At 52.1% G+C, this 24,597-nt stretch overlaps 2 protein-coding genes across 2 annotated transcripts; both read right to left on the reverse strand.

The window, feature by feature from the left end:
• Nucleotides 1-726: 726 nt before the first annotated feature.
• Nucleotides 727-16,645, reverse strand: DCAF10 (DDB1 and CUL4 associated factor 10). Its single transcript, XM_054178498.1, has 8 exons — nt 16,288-16,645; nt 11,325-11,438; nt 7,395-7,592; nt 6,785-6,987; nt 5,236-5,349; nt 4,313-4,458; nt 1,988-2,390; nt 727-781 (listed from the first exon to the last, which is right to left on the reverse strand). Exons 1-7 carry the CDS (start codon nt 16,593-16,595, stop codon nt 2,022-2,024), a joined length of 1,452 nt encoding a protein of 483 aa, XP_054034473.1. The 5' UTR covers nt 16,596-16,645; the 3' UTR covers nt 727-781; nt 1,988-2,021.
• Nucleotides 16,646-17,531: 886 nt separating this feature from the next.
• On the reverse strand, nt 17,532-24,160 carry LOC104304322 (uncharacterized). Its single transcript, XM_054177802.1, has 5 exons — nt 23,690-24,160; nt 22,391-22,603; nt 20,700-20,799; nt 18,539-18,669; nt 17,532-17,862 (listed from the first exon to the last, which is right to left on the reverse strand). The coding sequence occupies exons 1-5, from the start codon at nt 24,158-24,160 to the stop codon at nt 17,587-17,589; spliced, it is 1,191 nt and encodes a 396-aa protein (XP_054033777.1). The 3' UTR covers nt 17,532-17,586.
• Nucleotides 24,161-24,597: the final 437 nt, after the last annotated feature.

Below are 24,597 nucleotides of genomic sequence, written 5' to 3' on the forward strand. Positions count from 1 at the left end.
TCAATGACTTCACCACCACGTGGTGCACAGAACCCACACACATTCAGAACTACAAGGGGGTGGTTGGGTTCATGCACTTCCAGGTCTCTCACCCTGCTGGATGTCTCCTTGCTCCCAACACACATATGCTGAAAAGGCTTTGTCAGCTACAAAGTGTGCTCCGTCAAGCCAGAAACAGAGTCTGCACTCCAGCATGTGACAGCTCTGCCTGGGTAAAGCCTCCTGCTGAGTTCAGGGTGAGCGGTCAGCAAGACTTCCCCAAAGTTGTGGAACAGGTCAGTGATGAGATTGCTACAAGCTCAGACGTAGGAGACTGCCATCGATGCCTCTGCAAGCTTAGCCCTATGAACTGGAGGGGTGGAAACCTGGCAGTCATACTTCACATCTGATTTAATGCTGAACATTAACATTTCTCACATCCAAGTAGACCTTACTGTAGGCAGGCATGCTCTTAACCCATCCCCAGATCAGCAGCTCCCATGAAGGCTTTTCTGGTGATGCTATGGATGTGTCCTGGGCCAGTTCCTCTGACAACGGTGGTGCAGGCAAGGTGTGGAAGAACAGTCAAGTGGAAAAGAGCCTTAACACCATCAGGAGATTCTGCAGCATGAAGTTTCAGGCATGAGATGAAGGTTTAAGTTACTGTTGTGGAGAGCTCCCTACAGCAGAAGGTCTGGAGGCAGCAGTCACAGTCAAGGAGAGCCCCATTGTACCCAGCACTCAAAGAGGTCTTCACTCATTCAACTCCTGCTTCCCTGCTCCAGTCTTTTCCTACTAAATTCTGCAGAAGAAAAAAAAATAAAAATAAAATGCAGCTACATCTGCATCCAGAGCTCCTTTCTCCTGGCAATAAACATAGCATGTGCAATCACACAAAAACAGATGTTTCAAGGGCAGAAAAACACTACAGAAAGTTGACTCCTAGCCAGCCACAAACAACCAAATTTATATATAAACAAAATCAAATCACAGAATCACAGAATCACCAAGGTTGGAAAAGACCTCGGAGATCATTAAGTCCAACATGTCACCCAAGACCTTGTGAAAACTAAACCATGGCACTAAGTGCCATGTCCAATCCTCCTTTGAACACCTCCAGGAACGGTGACTCCACCACCTCCCTGGGCAGCATGTTCCAATAACTTTCTGTGAAGAACCTTCTCCTCCCCTTGAGCCTAAACCTCCCCTGGCACTGCTTGAGACTGTGTCCCCTTGTTCTAGTGCTGGTTGCCTGGGAGAAGAGACCAGCCCCCACCTGGCTACAACCTCCCTTCAGGTAGTTGTAGACAGCAATAAGGTCTCCCCTGAGCCTCCTCTTCTCCAGGCTAAACCATCCCAGCTCCCTCAGCCTCTCCTCATAGGGCTTGTGTTCGAGACCTCTCCCCAGCCTTGTTGCCCTCCTCTGGACACATTCCAGCAACTCAACATCCTTCCTAAACTGAGGGGCCCAGAACTGGACACAGTACTCAAGGTGTGGCCTAACCACTTCTGAGTACAGGGGCACAATGACTTTCCTGCTCTTTTCTTTCTAACAGCAACTCAGTGTATTAGTTACACAGAAAAGCAGCCCATGATCTCATAATCACCCTCCAGTAATTTAGGTGGCAGGAAGGCTGAGGAAGCTGAAGTGCAAAGTCCAGCTCCTTTGGAACAAGGAGGGGTCATGCCGGGGGACCCTGAGCCAGCTCTGGTGGAACTGCTGCCCCTGCCCCTTCACACATCTCAGGTAGCTCAAGGAGTGGTGAAGGAACTGCCCACGAGCACTATGGTACAAACAACCCAAACAGTGACTCGGTGGCACGGGATCAGCAGGAGCAGAGGTCTCACAGCACATGGAAGGGGCTTAGTGGATGCATTATGAGGAGGCATGGTGCCAGGTGGGAAACTTCCTCCACTGCTGTGTTCAGAGATCATAGTAACTATGGTCTCCTCTGGATCTAGAGATTTCAGAAAGAACACACTTCAACTAAAATTAAGTAAAACCTACAAACATCTGAAGGTCCTGCTGATGCCAGATGTGCCTAGAACTTTGGCTGATAGAGAGATACACGTCCACTAAGGCACCCCGAGGCAATCTGACAGTGTGTTGGAGAGAACTTGGTTGTCAGGACCACGTCGTTGTGAGAGTAGAGAGAACGGATCTCTTTAAGGGGACTGGCTTCTTTGGGCAAACAGTCAACGAGTTCGCTGCAGTGGCCGTCAAAGCCCAGCAGGCGGATCCCGAAGCCGTGCGGGGACGAGATCATGCGGCCGTCGGGGCTGAAGCAGAGTTCTTTGATGTAGCCCCGGCCTACGTTGGCTTCCTCAATGCAGTGAGTCAGCCGCAGGGAGCAGCGCGGCGAGACTGGGCGCACCGGGTCCCCTTCCTGGAACTCATAGACGCAAGTCCACTGGAGGGGGAGGAGAAAAGAAGGTTGAAGGCATGGGGAAGCACTAGCGAGAGCCCCTCCCCTGCAGCGGCACGTTCAGTGAGGAGCACAGCAGCGGCCAGCGCCACCATGATCTACTTTTCAGTAAGGAGCTGCTGTGAGGCTGAGAACAGCCTGCTCTCTTGGCACCTAAACCAAACATCTCTCTGGCATCAGCACTGTTTTTTTAATTGAATGGGTTCTGGCTATAATCTTTCAAATCTGTAATTCATCTGGAAAGAGCAATATCTAATCCTTTGGCCATGCATCTGCTCTGATTTAGTAAATGTTTAAATTAAATCCACAGCAAAGCAGAGCTCATCCTGCTGCACTTTACAGCTGACCACTGGCATTTTGTGCCCTTAACATCCAAAGGGAACAAATTTGCCAACAGGAGGGGAATAGACCCCCGAAGGAATCTTATGAGCAGCTCTATAGCCAGCTTGTTACTTAGGAGACAGGCAGGGATTTCAGTGTGTGCTCCAATGATCTCATCTCAGACAAAAGGCAAAACCAGCTCCATCACAGTTTGCATCACAGTGCAAGACCCAGTTTCAGCCACAAGACAAAATAAGTGTTCTCAGTTCAGTTCCAAGTATTCTACTGAAATACAGACAAAGGGAGCTTAACTGAAGCATGTTACCAGCAGAGAGTAAGGCAGACCCCGTGGGGACTGTAACCAGGTCAGCAGAGCCTGACCCAGCATAGTATTTGTGCTTGGAGAAGCTCCTACACTGTGCACTGCTTTGATGTCATTTACAGACCAAGCCTTTAAGTTTCCCACAAAGCTGCCACACTTCCATCCAGCCCTCTACACCTCTGCAGGAGGTGACCATTACAAAGAGTGGCTTTCTTCAAACCACCCCTCCCAGACAAATAAAATCCCCAAACCTACCCAGATTTACATTAGCTATTGAATTAACAAAACTGTTCATTATAGGCCAATTATTCAGAGCATTCTTCATGGTTAGGGAAAATAAAACCTCCATGTCTTGAAAAGAGAGTGGTCTGCACAACTAATTTTGAAATAAGCAAAGGAAAAATGTGTGCTTGCAAGAGGACCATGAGGTGCAGCCTAGGTGTCCTGAGGGCTCTGGCTGGGGTTTAAGCTGTGAGTGCACCTGGCAGTTACTTCTTCAAAAGCAAGTGATCCCCAACACAACCTGCAGGCTCTTGCTTTCTACATGCAGCCCATGAGGCTTTGTCACTAGTTCTGAGTGCACTACAGACTTAAAACAGGGTCCCAGTGCAATACAGCAGCTGTTATGGGACACTTCACAACAGAACCCAACACCAACACTCTTTATAGTGAGGTTGCAGAGATTTAGGGTGGGAGTTGGCCACCATGCCAGGGCATTCTGATGGGACAGCCATCAGTGGGTGATCACATTCAGATTACAGCATGGCAGCTTTCTGGAGACGCAGACACAAACCATGAGGCTTTTTCACAGCAGTGCAGAAGCAGCCTCTGCAAAGCAGCAGGAGCCTTCATCCCTGGAGCACCAAGAGAGGCCAAAAATGTTGCCAGGGCACTTGAGGAGTTCAGAGAAGCTTCACTGCTCAACTTAATTCATGGTCACCAGAGCACAGCTCTCTAATCCTCTGACTTTTCCAAGTTCATGCATTCTATATCTTGGCAGGTACTTACTTCTAAGTGATGTGTTTGGCAGCAGAGCTACTGCTGGAAAACTGTAAAATGTATTCTGCAGAAGAGCTGGGCAACAGGGGTACAGAATGCGGGATACAAAGTCATCAAAAAAGGGGAAATTCATAATCTTGGTGTGAAATTAATGCAGTGGTAAGCAGAAATAACTGACTAGTTTATCCAGATGCAAATCTACCCCCACACAGCCATATGAGAGAGACCTCCTCACCAAGGTATGTTTCAAAGGCACCCATTTTACCTCCTGGTCATCTGTATTACTGGAGCACCGAAGCAGCGTCGCCCACCCTTTGGGATGCAGCTGCAGCGACGTAATGCAGTTGCCTCGATCTCTTTCTCCAGGAACCTCTGGTGTTAAGACCTCCAAGCTATTTCTTGGTGACCCACCTGGAAGGAGAACTCAGCTGGGTCACTTGTGTCTGTACAGTGATCCTCTGTCTCACCAGCAGCCTACTGCTGAAACTAGGTCACACGTGACACCTGCACCTGGCTGCTGGAAAAGATGCAGCGTTAGGAAAGGATAAATCAAGAGAAGGGATGTGAACAACTACACCTAGTAACACTGGGCTCAGCTCTGATCTGAGATACCTCCTGCTGTGAAAGCTACCTTCCAAGACCCACATTAAATCTCCTCACACCGTGAAGTCAGTCCAGGCTAACTTGACACACACTCTTCATGCACACCACCTGTGAAGTGTGGGTTTTCTGTAGGGGTTACTGGTGGCTCTTCAAACTTCTATCATGTCCTTTCCATTTCCTTCTGAAGTCTGCTCAGCTCCCTTCTCCCCCTGACCCTAGAAACCTTCTCACAGGTTTCCTCACACCTGGATGCCAGTCCAGATGAGCCTCCTCCTTTCATAAGAACCATGAATAGTTTAAACTCAGGACAATAATTATTTTAAAGCACAGGTGATTCACAGAGTATTTGCAATTTGCCCTGCTCATGCTCACTCTGACAGCATGTCCTAGGCCCAGAGGAAGTCTGCTTGTTGCAGGGTAACCAGTTTTTGCAATCTTTTTCAATGATACTTCATTGGTGTAACAGAATTCACAGAAACAACCCTGTTACAAGTCCCAGCTTTTCACTCTTATACTCTGGCCTCTTAGGAAGTGCAAAGAATCAAACCCACACTTTTTCAGTTTTTCCCCCCAGTCTTTTCCTACCTTCTCGCTGGGAGGACCTCGAGATGTGTTTCTCAGAGAGGGGACTGGAATCGTTCTGGTGACAGGGTGACCCCACAGCTCGAAGGCCAGAGGAACCCGACGATGAGATGATGTCTGCAAAGAGTACCAGGCAGGTGAGCACAGCCAGGCACAGCCCTCTGGCTGGGCATGCTCTCACTTAATCCTCTTGCAAATGTTAAGGTTAGCAGTTGGTTAAAAAACAACCCCAAAACACATTTCCCAAAGCTCAGTTTTAGAGTCTGGAAGCTCCACTCTGGTGCATAGCAAACTCTAGTGGGAGTAAAAAGGGAGCTGTCATCCTCCCTCCTTGTGCACTGTCACTACCAGAAGTTGGGCTATGGATTTGTCCCTAGGCCTGGCACCAAATGGCAGACTCTGCCAGTACTTTGCTCTGCTCGTGTCACAAGCAGGACGAAGCAAGATGTGACATTTCAGAGCACACAATGCTGTGAGCCTGCTGCCAAGAGGCTGCCATCACTGGCTGCTGGAGCTCACCCAGCATGGGTGAAGCTTCTTGAGACAGAACCAAGCAAGGACTGCAAACAACTACAGCCACAGTCTGCCTGCTCCAAGTAACAACATTCCACAGTCCATTTAGGTTGGGACTAGATTAGACTTCTGCTGCCTCTGCCATGCCAGTGGCTGCCTGCCTGGCCTGCTCCCTCCTGTTCTCCACACCTGGCCCAGCATAGCACCATGCCAGAGCCCCTGCTGCTGTGGCTGGGGCCAGGGCAGAGCATGGGGGATCATCACCACATTGGCTGCCTGCCTGGCTGCTTTCCACCCTGACAGCTACAAGTGGGAGTGATAACCAGTCCTAAGGAACAAGTGCTGGGACAAGTGGAAACAGCCTCAAGTTGCACCAGGGCAGGTTTAGGTTGGCCAAGAGAAACACTTTCTGTGCTGCAAAGAGTGGTCAAGCACTGGAACAGGCTCCCCAGGGAAGTGGTGGAGACACCATCCCTGGATGTGTTCAAGAAATGTGTGGCTATGGCATTTGGGGACATGGTTTAATGGCCATGGTGGTGTTGGTTTGGCAGCTAGACTCAATGATCTTAGAGAGCTTTTCCAACCCACGAAGTTCTAGGATTCTAGATAGGGAAGACATTCTTTACCATGAGGGTAGTGAGACCCTGGCCCAGGTTGCCAGGGAGATAGTAAGTGCCCCATTCCAGGTCAAGTTGTCTGGGGCTCTAAGCAGCCTGATCATGTTGAAGATGTCCCTGCCCACTGCAAGGGGGTTGCACCAGATGACCTTTAAGGTGCCTTCGAACCCAATCCAGTTTATATCATTCTATATCCTGTAGTGCTGATGTCTTGACTCTAAAAATCACTTCAGACACTCTTCTGAGTCAGAACATGCCACTCAACAGTACAGACATACATGACCTCTGAGAAACAGAGCAGCTACTGTGCCCAAGAGGTCCTCAGCAGAACCCCTCCACCTCTGCCCTCTTTTGCTAGCTAAGTGTACCCCATAAAATACCTCTAAAAGAAGCTGCTGCAGACTTTTTCCACAAGCATTCACCTGAACTTGATGTAGTTCTCCTAGCTCTCAAAATTGGGTAGCTGCCAACCTCTAATGACTTGTTGAGATCAAGGTCATGCAAAATCAGAAGATATCCAGAGGAAGTTGAGATCAGCATTTTGGAACAGTCTGGCATCAGCCTCATGCGCATAAGGAAACGAGTGTGAAAGAATTTCTTGTGGGGACATCCATCCTCTGTGCACCTGGACAGCGAAACAGAACAAGGAATGTATGCAGGGGCCTTCAGCTCAGGTCCCTAGTCATGTCCAGAGGAGGTGCTGGGCATCACTGTTCACCCAACACCTCTTCTGGAGCACTGTCTTTATCCTGCTTAGCTCAGATCTTAATGCATTGGCAGAAGTCAGTTTTCAAACTACCAACAAATAGAACTGTTTCAAAAACTAGAGGAGCTACACTTTGGCAGGTCAGCAACAAAAGCTCTCGTTACCTGCTAGGCCATACAAAGGTGACACAAGACCTCTAGGGACTACAAGCCAGTGACAGCATTAAGAATGCACCCTGGCACCATTCAGTGGAGCAGCTTTTCCTCCTTTTACAGGAGACCACCATCCTGATGCACCCCAGGCACAGCTTGGCCACTGCCAGGTACCTGTTGGTGTCCCAGATGATGACGTTGCCGTCGAAGCCTGACGTCACCAGCAGCCTGGTGTTGGTGTCGTACTCGATGTTCTTCACCCAGCTGGTGTGGCCATGCAGGGTGCACACCTTGGTATTCAGCTTCCTCAGGTCCCAGAGGGCTATGGTGGTGTCATCAGAGCAGGTGGCAAACAGTCGATTATCCAGGAACCTGAGAGGGAGAGAGGAGGGCTCTGCCTGCCTGCTGCTTCTGCTGCTTTCACCAGCTACATACAGACCTGCAGTTCTACAGAGCACCTTCCCACAGCAGTGCTCCACATGGACTGAGCACCTTCTGCACTGAGTCCTGCCTTCTGAGCAGCTGGCAGGCTTGGCACTGTCATACAGGGAGAGGGTGAGAACGTGGAGGAGAACATGAGCCATAGTAGTTGGGTTACTGCACTGCTCAGGCTCAGTGGTTAGCCTGTTTGGCTGGCAGCTTTGTTTCTTGATAGAATCTCTGGTGTTCAGTCAAAATCCAAGGTACGTGTCACTCCTGCCTGAAGCTGTGAGGCACCCTGACCACTGCCAAGTGATTACAGAAGAAAGAATATCTGATGTAAATACACTCCATCAGACAGAAGAGGATAGAAGAGCTGGAATCAGCACCAAGAGAGGCACAGCGAGGTCATAAGTTAAACCTGGAGCAACTGCAAGACTTTTCAAAACCACCAAGAGAAGCATTTGTCTGAACAAGCCTCTGACAAGTTATCTGCTCATATCACAAACACTCGCTGAGGCTATTTCTGGGCAAAGTGATTTAGTTTGCAGTATACAGATCAGTTCATCATCCTCCATTCTGGTCCATGCCTGCCCTTCCTTTTAGAAGGACAAAGCTTACAGTTTTGGTTGAAATTCAAGCCTGGTGAAAGCATCTAGGAAAAACACCCTACCTGACATAGAAGGGAAAACAAAACCTGTCTGAAGAGCACCAGAAGCAGCTGCACAAACACTAAGGCAAGAACAGCCCACAGACACGTGTGGCAAATTATGCCTAAGAACAGCATTTTACCTTTTAGACCTAAACCCTGGCCACATCATCTGAAAATAGCAGTGGCTCCAGTGACAAATAACCAGCTGCAGTGGAAGGAATCCAACCTTTCAGATATTTGGGGTGACAGTAAACAGCACACTTCTTGCCTGTGTAAATCAACTGCCTTCATCTAGGGTGCTACAGGCAGCCCTACTTCACCCACCACAAACGTGTTTCAGAAGAGAGACAGGGAGATACAAATGGTATGAAAGAGCTTTCAACAGGGAATTACCCAGCAGACAGTTAACTGAAGGTGAAGAAAAAGCAGGCATGTAAAACTGACACTTATAGAATAAATAGAGACTAATTTTTCCCTTGTCTTCCTAATGAAGGAAACAAAAATAAATACTGTAGGCCTAAGTTTTAGCTCAAACTAAGTTAGGTTTTAAAGAACACTATTAAATACTCATTCAGACATATCTGTGCCATGGAGTTCTGCCACAGGAGAGGTTTAAGTAAGCTCAAAACCTGACCAAACTCAAGTGGAAAAAAAATGTCTGCTTCAGATGATTAAATACAAATCCCCAGACACCAAGAGGCCCCTGGCAGAGGACCTCTGCAGGCTTCCTTGAGACACCTGCTGTAGTGCTCAGCAGCAGTGCTGGTTGGTTTTGGTGCTTATTACAGGAATTTCTGTAGCACCATAGTGCCTGGAGTCCGAGTCACTAAGCAGAAACAACACTCCTGATGATGCTGTGTGTTACAGTCTACTGTGAAGGTTACAACAACAAACAACCAAGGACCTGCAGAAAACTACAGAAAAGGACATCAATATCCCAGGAGACAAAATAAAGCTTGAAGAAGCATTCTGAAGAAAGCAGAAAGTTTACTGCATGCTGCTAGGGTGGACCTTAGCCTGGTGACGAACAGTAGACCCGAGTTATCTGCTTGGAGGCAGCACCAGTGCTTACGTAAATCAAACTATACAGTAGACAGATGTTAAGGACCAAGACCACCTTAAAAAGCCTCACAGTCAGCCAAAGTGAGCAAGGAGAACCTCTGAGTAAGAGAAGAGAGTGGCAGGAATTTTCAAGGCAGTTCCCAGCCAAGGAACCTGACAAATTTTCAAGACCAGCACAGCTGAGTGCAACAGAGACAATCCAGTGGTCAAAGAGCCTGCAAGAGAACGCTCCTGGTAAAACACCACCCAGACAGTCCTGAGCCAGAGCAGAGTGATTATGAGGCCTGGACACTCGTAATAAGGCTCTGCCACTCAGCTAGTTTCATCCAAACCCTGACCATGTGTCAAGGGCAACCACTGCATGCCAGGCCTGAAAAGCTGCACTTCCTTAGAGAAGCACATCTTAACATCTTCTGTTGCTGTCAGCTAACCCCATCCTCTGCTTCAGTGTTTCTGAAAGGCATCCAGCTGATGTGAAACCTCACCTCTCCTAAAAGGGGCAGACAGCTTGCTAGAAAAATCAGTTCCTCTGAAGAATGTGTGAAGACATTGGCACCTCAAATGTTATTCAGTCCTTTTGAGGGGGAAAGCCTCAGACTGCTTCTACAGTTCTCTTGGGGGCTTGTGGTTCGAGTTTAGTTTATGAGTTTTGGGGGTTTTGTTTTCTTTAAGAATCTGAGTGAAGACAGGCTGCAATATTTTCCTCAAGGTTAAATAGTGTCTTAAGCTCACATGTCAAAGTCTACCCTCAGATGCAAAGCAGCTTAAAAACAACAGAATGTAAAAGGAAAAGCACTACTCATGAGCTCCTGCACCTACTGTTCCCCATTTCATCCTGAGAAACAGGTAAAGGATTTAAACCATGAAGACCTCATAAGGCTCAGCAAGAACAAGTGCAGAGTTCTGCAGCTGGGGAGAACAACCCCCTGCACCAGTACAGGTGAGGGTGGACCTGCTGGGAAGCAGCTACACAGAGCAGGACCTTGGAGTCCTAGTGGACAAGAAGTTACCTATAAGCTAGCAATGTGCCCTGGTGGCCATGAAGGTCAGTGAACTCCTGGGGTGCATTCAGAAGAGTCTGGCCAGGAGGTAAAGGGAGGTTCCCCCCCACCCTGCTCCGCCCTGGTGGGACCACATCTGGAGTATTGTGTCTAGTTCTGGGCTCTCCAGTTCAAAAGGGACAGGGAACTACTGAAGAGTGTCTCACAGAGGCTATGAGGACAATGGAAGGACTGCAAGGTCTGTGTGAGGAGGATAGGTTAAGAGCCCTAGGGCTATTTGGTCCCAGATGGAATCTTCTTGACTTTTACAAGTACCTGAGGGATGAGTGTCAAGGAGAAGGGGCCAGGCCCTTTTCAGTGGTGTCCTGTGATAGGACAATGGACAAAGGATACCAAGTGGAATACCCAGGAGGTTCCACCTCAACATGAGAAACTTCTTTGGTGTGAGGCTGCTGGAGCCTTAGAGGATGTGGCCCAGAGGTTGTGAAGTCTCCTTTTCTGGAGACTTTCAAGGACCCACCTGGATGTGTTCTGTGTGACCTGCCCTGGGTGATCTTCTTTTGGCAGGGCTGTTGGACTTGATCTCTGGAGGTCCCTTCTAACCCCTAACATTCTGTGATCCTCTAATCTTGCCAGTCTCAGACCTGCACTTCAAACATCAATCATTCACTACTCATTAGGCTCTGATTTACCACACTCATTCAGGGCCTGCCAAAACAGGTGCTGATACCTTCACACTTCTCTTCCCATAAACCACATCTCCCTCATCCACAAAACTATTCACCAACCATAAACCAACACGTTCAGATTCCTCCTCTTCCCCTCTGAAGCCTTCCCCCACGCCCAACTCCACAGAGAAAGGAAATGGCACAAACTACAGCCTAATGGCTTCACAGAAACTACTCCAAGCAAGTGTGTAACACCAGCTCAGGACAACTATGGCAAGACAAAACATTCCTTCTGACCTACCTTATATTATTTACACAGTCTTCATGAGCTTCAGAGAGTGTTTTGATGTGCTTTGAAGATATGGGGTCAAAGAGCAGCACTTCAGTCTGTTCGCAAGCAACAGTCAACACTGACCTGCAGGTGAAAGAGCAGAGCAGAAACACTTCAGTGAAACCATTGACACCTGTGTGCAGCAGCTCACCCCACAGAGCACTGCAGCAGCTTTACTGCCTTCACACAGGTGTCTGCTCTCAAGTACCTAACACACAGAACAGGTAGAAGCAAGCAGCAGAGTTTCATTCTGAACAAGCTAACTTCTCCACAGATCCAGTGATGGCATTACTTAAATCACACCAGCCAAGGGACTGACATCAGAAGTTACGTAGGAGTGAGCTGTCCCAGCAATGCAGCATGTGAGCTCAGCAGATCCTGTCAGATGGTAACCGAGAATCAAGCTCTGGTGTGAAACTGTTTTGTTCATGCAAGGATATTTGCCTAATATTGCAGGAAAGAGAAAAAACCCACAACAGCACCCAAGACTAAGTGTAAAGGTATCTACGCTGAAATTCTGTGGCAGACTCACCATCAAACTGTGCCCCCGTCATGGTTCCCCTCTGTGTATTCACTGGCAACACTTTCAAGGGGGGTTCTGAGACACAAAGTTTGCTTTTGAGGATGTCACATGGCCAGCTGAGGAGCTCTGTGAAGGCACAGGGCTGCACCAGATGCTGGCAGCCTGCTCTGCTGTGTGTCCCACCAGCTGTGAGCCACCATCAGGTAACTGACACTGTCCCTGCACCAACCCTCATTACAGAGGACAGTTGGCAGTGCCTCTCAGCCATCCTCCCTTACTGACTACAACAATAGTCCTCTAAGACTGTTACACAGGAGGGACTCCAGCTTCACCACCACTACCCTGGCCACACCACCACCCTAACAGGTGGCCAGGCTGAAGGGGGCACCTGGCTTGGCATCCATGGCAAAGCAGCAGAGGCCCCTTGGGCTGTGTACCAGGGAGCAGAGCTCTACAGCACAGCCCCTTCCCCAGCACCCTGCAGCGCCAGCAGCCCTGCTGACTCCCTGTGTTTGTCTACATCAGACCTGTATGAAGCCAGAAACAAGACCAGCTGGAAGGTTTATGTAAAACAGTCAAGCTCCCTGCCACAAAGGTGATTTTTCACTAAAATCTTAGAAGTGTTGGATTCAAAAGCTTTACTTTTTAAAACAGCAAGAAGGCAGGGGATATCAGACATCACATGCTATGAGCTGCAATGAAAAAACTCCTGTGGCAAAAGGAGTTGTGTCCTGAGAGCGAGCAGCGATGAGCTGGTGGTCAAAGGCAGTAGCAGAGACTCAGGCTGGGGACACAGCCTCCTGCTGTCCATATTTGCTGAGATTTAATCTCATGGCAGACACCAAATGAGGCTACCTTCACTGCTCTGAGGACAGAGGGAAATCTGAATGAACATTTAGTATCTTCCTGTATAGCCTAATTCACACCAAACTCACAATAAACTCCAAGAACTACATCTTCAAGGACATTAACTCCTTAAAAAAAGAAATTAAACCCAATAAATAACCTTTTCTTCCCCACAGGAAGATCTCTATGTATTAATTCACAAATTTTCTCGAAGCAAAAGATAATTAAAAACAAGTCAAAGACTGGGAGAACTTACAGTGGTCTCCCAGCACCTCAAGGGGCTACAGGAAAGATGGGCAGGTACCTATCACCAGGGAGCGTACTGAGAAGCAGCATAACAGTTTTAAACTGAAAGAGGGCCAGATTTACATTAGATATTAGAAATTGTGGATGCCCCCTCCCTGGAGGTGTTCAAGGCCAGGCTGGATGAGGCTCTGCACAACCTGGGCTGGTGGAAGGTGTCCCTGCCCGTGGCAGGGGATTGGAACTGGGTGATCTTGAAGATCCCTCCCAGCCCAAACCATTCTGTGTTTCTTTGATTCTATAGCCCTGTCCAGTACACAGAATCACTTGTGAACGAGGCCAGAGAGATCTCTGCAGAGTTCACAGGGGTCCCAACAGTCACAGAAACATAACTGCCAGAGCCTGGGCAGGCTGTCCAGCTTTGCACCAGCCTCTGATGGGGCTCACAGAATCATGGAACTGCCCAGGCTGGAAAAGACCTTTAATATCAAGGCCAATCATTAACCTAACTCTGACAAGTCCTTGACTAATATACGTGTCCCTCAGCACCACATATACACGAATCGAAAATCCCTCCAAGGATGGGGGCTCAACCACCCCACCTTGAGCAAGCCATTCCAATGCCTGAGAACCTTTTCAGTAAGAAATTCTTCCCAATATCCACCCTGAACCTCCCATGGCACAGCCTGAGGCTGTTTCTCCTTGCCCCATCAGCTGTGACTTGTAAGAAGAGACCAACCTCCACCTGGCCTCCTCTCAGGGAGCTGTAGAGAGTAATAAGGTCTCCCCTCAGCCTCCTCCACACTAAACACCACCATGTCCCTCAGCTGCTCCTCCACAGCCCTGTTCTCCAGACCCTTCCCCTCCTTTGTTACCCTTCTCTGGATCTCGCCCTTAATATCCTTCTTGGAGCAAGGGATCCAAAACAGAACACGATTGCAGGTGTGACCTCACCAGTGCTGGGCACAAGGCATGAACGCTGCTCCTGCTGGCCACACCACTGCTATCCAGGCCAGGATGCTGCTGGCTTTCTTGGCCACCTGGGCACTGCTGGCTCATGTTCAGCCAGCCATCAATCAACACCCCCAGGGCCCTCTCTGCTGAGCAGCTCTCCAGCCACTTCTCTCCCCAGGCCTGCAGCTCTGACTAGGTTGTAGCCAAAGTACAAACCTGGCACTTGGCCTTGCTGAATCTCATACAGCTGCTCTCAGGACATTGATCTAGTCTGTCTAGATCCCTCTGCAGAGCCTCCTTACCCTCAAGCAGGCAAGCACTCCCACCCAGCATGTGTGTCATCCACACCACTCTTTACTGGATTAGTGCATGCTGGAATGGTCTGACTAAGTACAATGACACAACAAGTGACAGTGGATCCTGGCCTGCTAAACTGGTGAAGTGACCTGCAGGAAAGCTCAGAAGATTCCCAGCACAGCAACATCCCCAAGCAGATCAGCAGTGGTACAGGAAGAAGGGAGCATGCCTCAGTGACCCTGAGTACCCAAAGTAAGCCCCAGAGGAGCAGGTCCCAGGACTGTCACAACCAGCAACACCTCAGAGCAGTGCCTTAAGGAGTGAGAGTCGAGAGGCAAGGAGCAGAGAGGCAGTATAACTAACATTAGTTGGGCTCCTTCTAGGAGTGGCTGCAGAGAGACTAGACATCTCCACAGGTTAAGGCAGATCTGTGACTGCTCCAAGCTGAGCCTAACCAGCACCAAATCATCCAAGCACAGAAGCGAGCCAAGCCTAGACTCTTTTTTACTTGGTGTTAAGGCAGCTGAGGTCCTAACTTACATTCAACACCATGCATTGTCTGCTGAGCCAAGCACTGCAGCCAGGTCCATGGACACATGCCCTTTAACACCAGAACCTTTCTGCTGGGTCTCTTTTAGGAAGGGGAAGGTTCAGCTGACCATGCAGCCTCACAAGCACCAGGCATGGGGAACTACTGTTTGCCAGAAACTTGCACAGATAATCTTAAAACCACAGCCCAGGTGTGCTGCTCCTGCAGCTAACAGCTTCTACATTTGCACAGAACATCCACACAGTATAGCTCTTCCAGCCCAGACACTGTGGCTACTCTAGTGGAGCAATGCCACTACCACACACAGCAGACCAGACCCTGCACCTCCTTCAGGACTTCCAGGCTGGGGATCCAGAGGTAGCTGCTTTCCAGCAACGGTGACCTGAAAATGGTTTGGATGGTTTCCAGAGATTAACTTCGACCTCCTCGCAAAACAGAGGAGGAAACAAGGAGCAGAAGTTCAGTTCTACAACCCAATCACAGCAAAACTGTTGTAATTTCAAGTGCTCATGGAACCAGACCTCTGCTCTCAGGACAACTCACTGGAAACAGCTGACTAGTCATCAAGAGTCACACGGACTGCAGCTCTGCGCACACCGAAAACACAGCTACCCCAACCCGAGGCTGCCCCTACCCGAGGCCCTCTGCCAAGAAGACTTCCCCCACAAGCCCGCTGCAACACACAAACATGCAGGTACCTCTGAACCGAACTCGGCGGTGCCACAGGCCTGGCCCACGCCCAACACCACCCAGTGCCTGCTGTGCCGGCTGCCAGCGCTTCCATTCCAAACCAGAGCAGCTGTCGCCTGCTCTGCCTACCCTGTCACACAGCTGTACTGCAGGACCCCCTCGCACACACCTGCCAGCGCCGACCGCAAACTCCAAAGCGCTCCCACGGAACCAGCGAGGCTCGGGGTCCGCGCTCAGCTGCCCGAGGACATCTGCCACGAGTGCTTTTCTGGTTGCAGACGTGGTTCCACCACCTTGTCCTCAATCCTGAGCCCCAGTTTACCGCTCCCCCGCCTGCCGCAAGGAGGACCCATGGGAACGAGGAGCCTCGCCGGGTCGTGGGGTCGCACCTGGTCGCGGGGTACACTCGGTCACCGCTGCCCAGCTCCACCCACGTTGTCCGGTGCCTGAGGCCCGCACCGCGGCTGCCACACGGTGCGAGACACCGGCCAGACGCCTCACAATGGGACGAGTCCCGGTACGGCATCCGGGCAGCTGCTGGCAGACAGGAACCAGCGCCGGGGCCCAGTGAGCCGGGCCCGTCTCCCCGCTTCTCCTCCAGACGAGACGGCTCAGCCCTCACGGTGCCCTCGGCACTCCCAAGTCGTCACAGGAGAGCCGTCAAGGCACGGAGGGGCGGGATGAGGAACCCGGGAGGGGCACGGCCGCGGCCGGCGCGGCTCCTGCGCCCCGGGGCACCCCACGCCCTCCCGCACCCTAGGCAGGCGGGCAGCGGCAGGGCTGGAGCAGCGGCGGGGAACCGGGGGTATCAGGGGAGCGGGGAGCCCTACCCGTCGGGCGAGTACTCCAGGTTGAAGACGGCGCCGTGAGTGCGGGTGCTGAGGTACACGGAGTCGGCGGGCTGGATGGAGGCGTACAGCCCGGTCATGGCGCCGAAGGTGTCCCGCGCCGGGTCCACAGCGGCGCTGCGGCCCAGGCAGCGCCCGCGCAGCCAGCCGAACAGGCCGCCCCCCGCCGGCACCGCCCGCGGGGAGGCGGGCTGCAGCGCCAGCTTCATGCCGGCGGGCGAGCCGGGCCCCGGGACCGCCGAGCCGGCGCCGGTCCCCGCCCGGGGGTCCTCCTCCTCCTCCGCACTCATGGCGCGGGCATCGCCTGGCCGCGCCTCCTTTTACCCTCCGCCGGCGGCCCCGCGCCTGCGCGGCCCCGCCCCGGCCCGCCCCCGCCGGCACCGCGCAGGGAGGCCGCGGCGGGCGGCGAGAATGGCGCGCGTTCTCACCGCCCCCCTCCCCCCGCCCCGTAGGCCGCGGGCTGCCTCGTGGACCCCAAGCTTAGTCCGCTCCCGCAGCTCGTAGGCTGCCCTCCACGGGCCTCGAGTTCACGTTGCTTCCGACAGTCTCCCGCCGGGCCACGGCCTCGTTAGCAGCATCGGGTGCCGAGGGCAGGCAGCGCCGTTCCCCCGTGCCCAGCAGCCTGTGTCCCCGAGCACAGACAGCAGCCGGACGCTGTTACGGGATGTGTTACATCTCCAGCCGTTGGGCTGGCGGAAGGGCACGGAACAGCCCATGCTCAGTCACGCCGTGCCCCAGCGAGCTCATTGCCTGCACAGTGCGTGCGGAGACCAGAGCTGTCCCCCTGGCCCTGCCGTGAGTACAGGAGCTAGCACATGCCCAAGAGGTCTCACCAGACTTCCCAGCATGGTGTGTTGCATTAGCACGAGGGGTGATAGTTATAAACAAAAAACGGGAGGATCCAGACTACATAGAAAGGAGTAATGGTTTACTATGAGGGTGGGGAAAAACTGGCATGGGCTGCCCAGAGGTAGTATATACACACCATCCCTGGAAGCATTCCAGGTCATGTTGAATGAGGCAGTCAAAGATGTCTCTGCTCACTGCAGGAGGGCTGGACTGGATGACCTTTAAAGTTTCCTTCCAACCAAAATCATTCTGTGATTCTATGACTTGGATACTGAGGACAAGGGAGTTCCAGCATCCCTTATGCCTACAGCCTGGTATTACCTTTTGATCCTTCCACACATTCAGAAATAAGGCGCACTAGCTTGAGATTTTAGAGCTTGAGATTTTAGAGTCACTCACATACAGAGGCATCAGAGAGCCGTATCAGGCACACTAAGCTTCATCCTCCTTCTCCCCATGTGGCATCCTGCCCATAGTGTAGAACTCCCTGTTTGGGCGCAGGTCAATGAAGTGAGCTATACGATTAGACATGGCAAAGAAAGCAGAAATCATGGCTATGTCCCAGGCATCTTCACGGCCAAACCCATGCCTCTCCAGCTTCTGGAAATGCTCTTCAGTGATGTTGTCAGCACGGCAGATGGCGAGAGCAAACTCCAGCATTGCCAGCTCCCGGTCGCTCAGGTCAGCCAGCTTCCAGTTCACAGTCACCTGTGAGAGGGCAGGAAGCAGAGGCAGCCTAACTGGGTGAACCACCTTTTTTGTTCTGCAAAACAGAGATGGCAGCACACAGGCTCTGACTCAGCACCTGATCCAGATGTCCTGGCTGCCATCAGCAAAGGACACCTCTCTTTTACTACCCTTCTACTCTCATAGACTATGGCAGTTTTGCTGAGCAGTCTGTGGAGGACCTCTTAGGTGTTCAAGAGGAGATTGGACGTGGCACTTGGTGCCATGGTCTAGTTGTGAGGTCTGTCGAGACAGGTTGGACTTGATGATCCTTGGGGTCTCTTCCAACCTTAGTTATACTGTGATACTGTGAAGTGGGACCCAGTGCTGCAGCTCCCCATTAGAAGCAGACAGATTAAACCAGCAGAGAACATTGCAGAAAGGTGAATGCTCTGCAGGTCAACAGTCCCTCCCTGCATCTTGCTTGAAGACAGAGGAGGATACACAAAACTTATTCTGTGGTCCTACCCCTACTGCTCACCAGTAAGTCTACTCAGTCAGGTACTGAGTTAAGGCCTCAGACGTGAAGATTTCTGGGAACTGCTGAAGACTTATGGATCAAAGCTTCAGGTGACAAGGCAGACATGAGAGGGCCATTCTCACCACCCAAAGGACCGTGAGAAGGAGGTGGGGCATGCATTGCTGTAATGCCACTGACCTGGTCAGCCAGTGCTGGCTGCTTGGAGTAGATCCGATGCAGTGCTCCATGCGCAATCACACAGTAGGGACATCTGTTCACAACACTTGTAGCCACAATGATGAGTTCTTTGTCTGCCTTGCTGAGCTGCCCTACAGGGACAGCAGATTTGGCACAGTTTGCTATTAAAAATGTCCACCACAGTAAGTACCACTGGGGAGGGGAAGACTCTGGGCACAAGCTGTCTGCAACCAATGCTCTGGGGTGACAGGACAAGGGGCAACAGTTTCAACCTGAAAGTTCACAGGCTTACACTGGACATAAAATGTTTTCCAGTAAAGGTGGTGAGGCACTGGGATGAGTTGTCCAGAGTATCAAGTGGAGTCTTCAAGGTCAGGCTAGATGGGGCTTTGAGTAACCTGGTGTAGTAGGATGTCTCCCTGCCCATGGCAGCAGGGCTGGAACTGTATCATCTTTAAATGTACCATAATGTACCTTCCAATCCAAAACCTTCTGTGATTCTATGATCATCCATGTGACCCAATTACCTGGATAGTTGCTTGTGGGGCACCTAATTATGATGAAGGACATGAGGTTTGGTCAACAGGGAAACAATTCTAGATGACAGAACAACTCAGCGAAGCAGAATTGCTTGTTGACTGAGTAGAAAGCTTGGCTGGTGCTTCTCTGCATACATCTCAGAAGCAAACAGCTGGGGAGGATATTGTCTGTCCTTCCTGTGATGCTTTATGGCTGATTTTACAGAAAGGTGCAGTGCTCTGAAACTTTTTGAGCAGGTGTCAGCAAGCAAACATCATTGGCAGCTTTTGAAGGCAGAAAGAAAAACACAAGAGATGATGAGGTACCCTAGGTATGGTGCTTTGAGAACTTCCAGTGACCACCAGAGTAACACACCACAACAGGGTAAAGAGGAGTCAGAACAGGTCTGCTTGCTCTGGTGGCAACATCATGATTCTGCAGGAAAGACACTGAGGAGGATGGGATCCAAAATAGCCTTACTCTTTGGGTCAGATAAAAAGGAAGCATGGAAACACAAAGGGGGAAAGGAGCTCTCATACAGCCAGGTGCACGGCTTCATGCCACAGCACAGGAGAACAGAGAGCTTCAGAGACAGCATGTACTATGTGGGAAAGGTGTAAGGCTGCGCTCCTTGCTGACCCCAGAACTTGCCAAGACACTCCTCCTGAGGCCTCCTCTCACATCAGCAGGAGGAGCAGACTACACACATCAAGTTATTTCAAAAAATCTGGGGTTTAGTTCAGGGCAAAAGCCATGAGACAGGCCCTGAGTGCCTGATACCACAGAAGCAGGAGAGGAACAGGCAGCTCTTGACCTGCTGGAGAGCTGTGCAGTGCTCCCAGCAGCAGGGCTGCTGCCAGCATTCCCTCATCACTATGCTCACTGCTCAGTTACCATAGCACAGAGCAAGCAGCCCGATCCTCTCCCTGCCACTGCAGGGTATGGACACCCTGGGTTCAAAGACACTGGCACAGCACATCAGGAACCAGAGGGCACAGCCTCCCTCACAGATTGCATGCTGTTCTTGGGTAGGTCATGGCCAAAAACTCTTGTGAAGGAAGAGATGAGGAGGCCCAGCAGGGACCTGCCCCTCCCTCAGGAGCTGATTTTTACTGGGCCCATGACTGACTGGGACCCCACCTGAGGCACACTGCAGTGCCAGCCCTGTGTGGAACCTGACTGAGCCCCAGGCTGACATTCTGGCTTGATATTCTTAATCCCCACAGACTTGAACCAGTTTCAGCTGTCAAACCTGCCCTGCTCACCTTGTTCTGGCAGCATGAGTGTGCAGCCTTACCCAAGAAACCATCACCTGTGCCTGTTCCGGGCCAGCACACCCAGCTCCTGGCTCACCTTCCCTCAGGCAGCATCCCCTCCTTTCTCTGTTGTGATACAAAGCACAGTGCAGCGAGGCAGCAGAGCTCAGCCTGCGATCTGCCTTTGAACCACAAGCTAAAGAGTGTGAAGCTGTGTGCAAGAGGAGCAAAGCCAGAAGCAGACATGCACTTCTAGACTCTGGCAGCTGTTATGGGCTGGGAGTAGACAAAGTGATGGAATACATCTGAGGGTGTCAGAAGTGGTCCTTCTAGCTACTTTTCACATCTAGAAAGGGAAGAGCACTTGGGGTGGTGGTATGGTTTACCTGTGTCTTTGTTCATAATGGCATTGTAGTAAGCAAAAAAAGCTCTGAATTCAGCAGGTCTGTGAGACATAGCTTTGAAGATATTGGGCAGGAATCCAGTCTGTTCAACAGGGAAAGAAAAACAAGAACTGTCACTTAGCACAGAAAGCAACTTCAACACATGAGGCTTGGAGCACAATTTATTAGTACAGCAGGCTGGGGAATCTCTGCAGACCGATTCTCTGGCCCCTTAAGCCCACTTACACATATGGCTGAACATGAAATCAGGTGCTGCTGCAGTGTTATCCTGTGGCTAACTGCCCCACTCAGTCCAGCCACTGCGCCAATAACCACAGCATCACACTGATGAGCTGCTCTCCCAAGAGGCTATCTCCACGTGCTTTCACATTTGACCATCCCAACCCTCCCACAACTCTTCTGGTCCCTTCAGGCTTACATGACATGAGGCAGGACCAGGCCAGCCAGAGCCCTTGGCACACAACTGCTCTTCATGCTGGCACAAGGATGCTGCCCTGTTTCACCCATCATTTGCCCACAGTAACTGCTGATGCCCAGGCTCTTTCTTCACCTCTCCGAGCACTGTTTGATGTCTCCACATGCAGGATGAGGTGCCTGGGTCCCAGCAGTCAGCTGGGGTTTAACAGCCCTGGTGCCTGGCTGCCCATTGCATTTCTGAACAGACTGGGTTTGCTGTCACTGTGAAAGTGCCCACAGGCTCTTCACGCTGTCATGGAAAAGGAGAGCAACCTCTTCACTTCCCTCCACTGTTCCCCAACTGCCTATGCTTTCCTCTTGTCTTGCCCTCTGCTTGCTGCTAGGTAACCAAAGGGAAGCTCTTCCTTCATCATCCACAAGCCACCAGTTTACTTCAGAACCTCTGGCAACAGAGGCTGGCAGCACTATTTGGATATCCAAGCCTTCTGGGTTCACTGGATCCTGCACACAGTTCACTGCTGATCCCTGCAGTGCACAAACACACAGGGGCTCACGTCACAACATGTGACTCTAGAGCTGGCTCTTCCTCTGTACATATTTACCCTCAAGACTGCTGACTTCTTTGTTATGCAAGCTTCACTAGTGCTGCTGCAAGCACAGGAATGGACAGGCACTGCCCCAAGTCTCCATGAAGCTGGGGCTGGTGGAGTGCTTCAGCTACCAGGAAGAACCGTGTGGACTCCTCTCTTCAGCAGAGAAGGAAACTCTTGTCCAGTTTCCTCTTTCTCACTTAGAGTTTGCAGCAGGCTTACTGTTCTACCACCATGCAGCCTTTTGGGCTTGGGAGAAAACATGTCCAAGTTCAAATGCAGAAATACCCTGAGCCTTTCAATAGTGTCATCAAAACAGCTACTTCCTTGCTCTTTCTCCATTGATAGTGTCAGAATTACCTCTAATAGTTTGTCCAGCTCCTGCTCTCCCAGAAAAACAAATGCTCCAGCTCACCCTGTGCACAAGATACCATCTGAAACAACCCACTGCTCTCATGGAACCAGCCACACTCAAAATCCTGTCGACACACTGCATGATTTCCAGCAAAATCCCTATCCTGTGGACTGGAAGGGGCTTTGTATGAAGTGCTGGCCAGCCTAGTCTCCTGTCAGCTTTGTGTTAGCCCCTGCTGGACCAGAACTGCTCTTACTGCTTAGATTTTGGACCTTTTCCAGTGACACAATCTTGCAACGGAACTCCTTTACCTTCTTCTCTACTTCCTCCATGAGCTCCACGATGTCATATGGCATGTCCTTCTTGTTGGGTACTGGGTACCGCCCAACAGGCCTCTCCTCCTTGGTGCTGTATGCTAGCCAGGACTGCCTCCAGAGTGCCCCTGAGGCCAGGAAAGGCACCAGCTGGGGAGAAAGGGGACAGGGCAGTTTGTTATTTGGAAGCAGACATATCTCCTCAGCAGCCTGAGGCAGGACTTTTCTTCACCTGATCCTGCTATGACACAACTCGGGGTCACCTCTGCCACTGCAAGCTACTTGTTGCTCCATCAGGAGGGCAGTGAGGGCCCTGGGGAAAAAACACCCAAGTCTCACTCCTGACCAGCCCACAGCAGCCATGGACCAGCCCACCTACACCACTGCTGAACCTGTGGCCTCTCCCCAGCTCAAGTGTCTGCCACAAACAATGCTGTTTCCTGCCACACAGCAACATCACATAGACACCCAGTAGTAGCCCTAACACATCTCCCCCAACAAAGGGGTACAAGCAATAAATTCAGGGCCTCTTATTTTTCTGCCAATGAGCCCTCCAGGCAAAGCCACCTTCCCTTCTCCAGAAGCAGCAGCAGCAGAATCAGGCCTCCTGGAGGCCTAGAGCAGAGAGCATTGGGCAGTGTTTGGTACTGACAGGACCATGTCACCCTTCATAATACTCCACTGCTGTCAGCTGTGTGGCAAGTGGCTTTACAACAGCAGCTGCATCTTTATGGGCACACTGGGCAGGGGAGTAGAGGGACTCAGTGGTGGGCAGTGAAAGTGTGTGGGGAAGCAGAGCCCAGGGATCCTATGCCCAGCTTGGAGCTGGGCTCCAAAGCACACACCTTGAGTGCCTTCCTGGCTCTCCACACACCATAGGGGTGCAGGACCTTCCCAGGAACACCACAAGGATACCTGATCACCCCACCAACACATAACGGACTCCTCAATTTTAGGGTGAAAACAAAACCTGCTGGATCATACATTCTTCGAGTGTTTTTTTTTCTTGGCATATACTTCAGTTCTGGCTTGAAATACCAACACACCACTGCAGCATAAACCAGTAACAAGGACAAACACATCAGAGACACCTCCACTTGCTGCTACAAGGAAGGAAGACACTAGAAGAGCTGTGCTAGAACGTATCCAGGGCTGACAATGATGAGAAGAGCACTAAAGCAAGTGTAAACAGGAAAGCCATCTCAGAAATTTGATTTCTGAGGACAAGTGGAAAACTGCACCGAGGTGCATCAGGCAGCTGCTTCAGGCGCCCGGAAGCAAGGGCTGCCCCCACACGGGGGTCAGCGGTTCCCCAGTTGCGGGCCGGAGCACGCCCGCACACGTCGGGGCATGGCTCCAGGGGGTTTCCCACTCTGTCACGGAAGGACAAGCCCCGTAGGGCGCAGGGTGCGTGCCACGGGGCGGCAGCTTCTCGGCGGGAATTAATCCTCCGTTTGCGACGGTGTGTGACATCCCGAGGACGAGCGGGGAACCGTCCAGGGGCAGAAGGCGGCGGCTTCGGCGGACCTCCTCTACCGGGATGCGACGGCCGGGCCCCCGAGGGCACCGAGACCAGACCCGGCTCCCAGCCCGCGTTTGGCCAGGAGCCACCCTCACCGCCCCAGAGGTGCCGGGGCCCGGGCGCCTCCCGCTGCTTGGGCCCCGCGGTCGGACCCACGCGCTCCCCGCGGCCGCGGGCGAGCCCCTACTCACGGGCGCGCGGGCGCGGCACAGAGCGCACAGAGAGCGCAGCGCGACGCCGCTCATGGTCCCCGTCCTCCCGCCGCGGGCCGAGAAAGACGGAGCCCGGCCCGGCCCGGCCCGGCCCGGCCCGCCCTCCGCGACAGGCCCCTCCGCCCCCTTCTCTCCCCGGCCCGGCCGCGCCCTCCCGGGCACTCCTGGCGCTGCTGGCAGCGTCCGTCCGGGGTTCCGGGCCGGCTGCAGCGCCGCCCCCCCGGCTGCAGCGCCGCCCCTCCGGCTGCAGCACCGCCCCTCCGGCTGCAGCACCGCCCCTCTGGCTGCAGCACCGCCCCTCCGGCTGCAGCACCGCCCCTCCGGCTGCAGCACCGCCCCTCCGGCTGCAGCGCCGCCCCCCCGGCTGCAGCGCCGCCCCTCCGGCTGCAGCGCCGCCCCCCCGGCTGCAGCACCGCCCCTCTGGCTGCAGCACCGCCCCTCCGGCTGTATCGCCGGCGATGGAGGGAAGC

The sequence above is a fragment of the Dryobates pubescens genome, chromosome Z (assembly GCF_014839835.1).
Source record: "Dryobates pubescens isolate bDryPub1 chromosome Z, bDryPub1.pri, whole genome shotgun sequence".
Taxonomy (NCBI): Eukaryota; Metazoa; Chordata; class Aves; order Piciformes; family Picidae; genus Dryobates; species Dryobates pubescens.

Excerpts from the sequence above, each read along its gene's own strand:
- DCAF10 (XM_054178498.1), bottom strand. The coding sequence starts at position 16,595 with ATGAGTGCGGAGGAGGAGGAGGACCCCCGGGCGGGGACCGGCGCCGGC. Across the intron at positions 11,439-16,287 it reads CTGGAGTACTCGCCCGACGG|GTCAGTGTTGACTGTTGCTT; the intron begins GTAGGGCTCCCC and ends TTTCACCTGCAG. Across the intron at positions 5,350-6,784 it reads GAGAACTACATCAAGTTCAG|ACATCATCTCATCGTCGGGT; the intron begins GTGAATGCTTGT and ends TACTCTTTGCAG.
- LOC104304322 (XM_054177802.1), bottom strand. The coding sequence starts at position 24,160 with ATGAGCGGCGTCGCGCTGCGCTCTCTGTGCGCTCTGTGCCGCGCCCGC. Across the intron at positions 22,604-23,689 it reads CTGGGGAACCGCTGACCCCC|GCTGCTGAGGAGATATGTCT; the intron begins GTGTGGGGGCAG and ends GTCCTGCCTCAG. Across the intron at positions 18,670-20,699 it reads CATTATGAACAAAGACACAG|GGCAGCTCAGCAAGGCAGAC; the intron begins GTAAACCATACC and ends CTGTCCCTGTAG.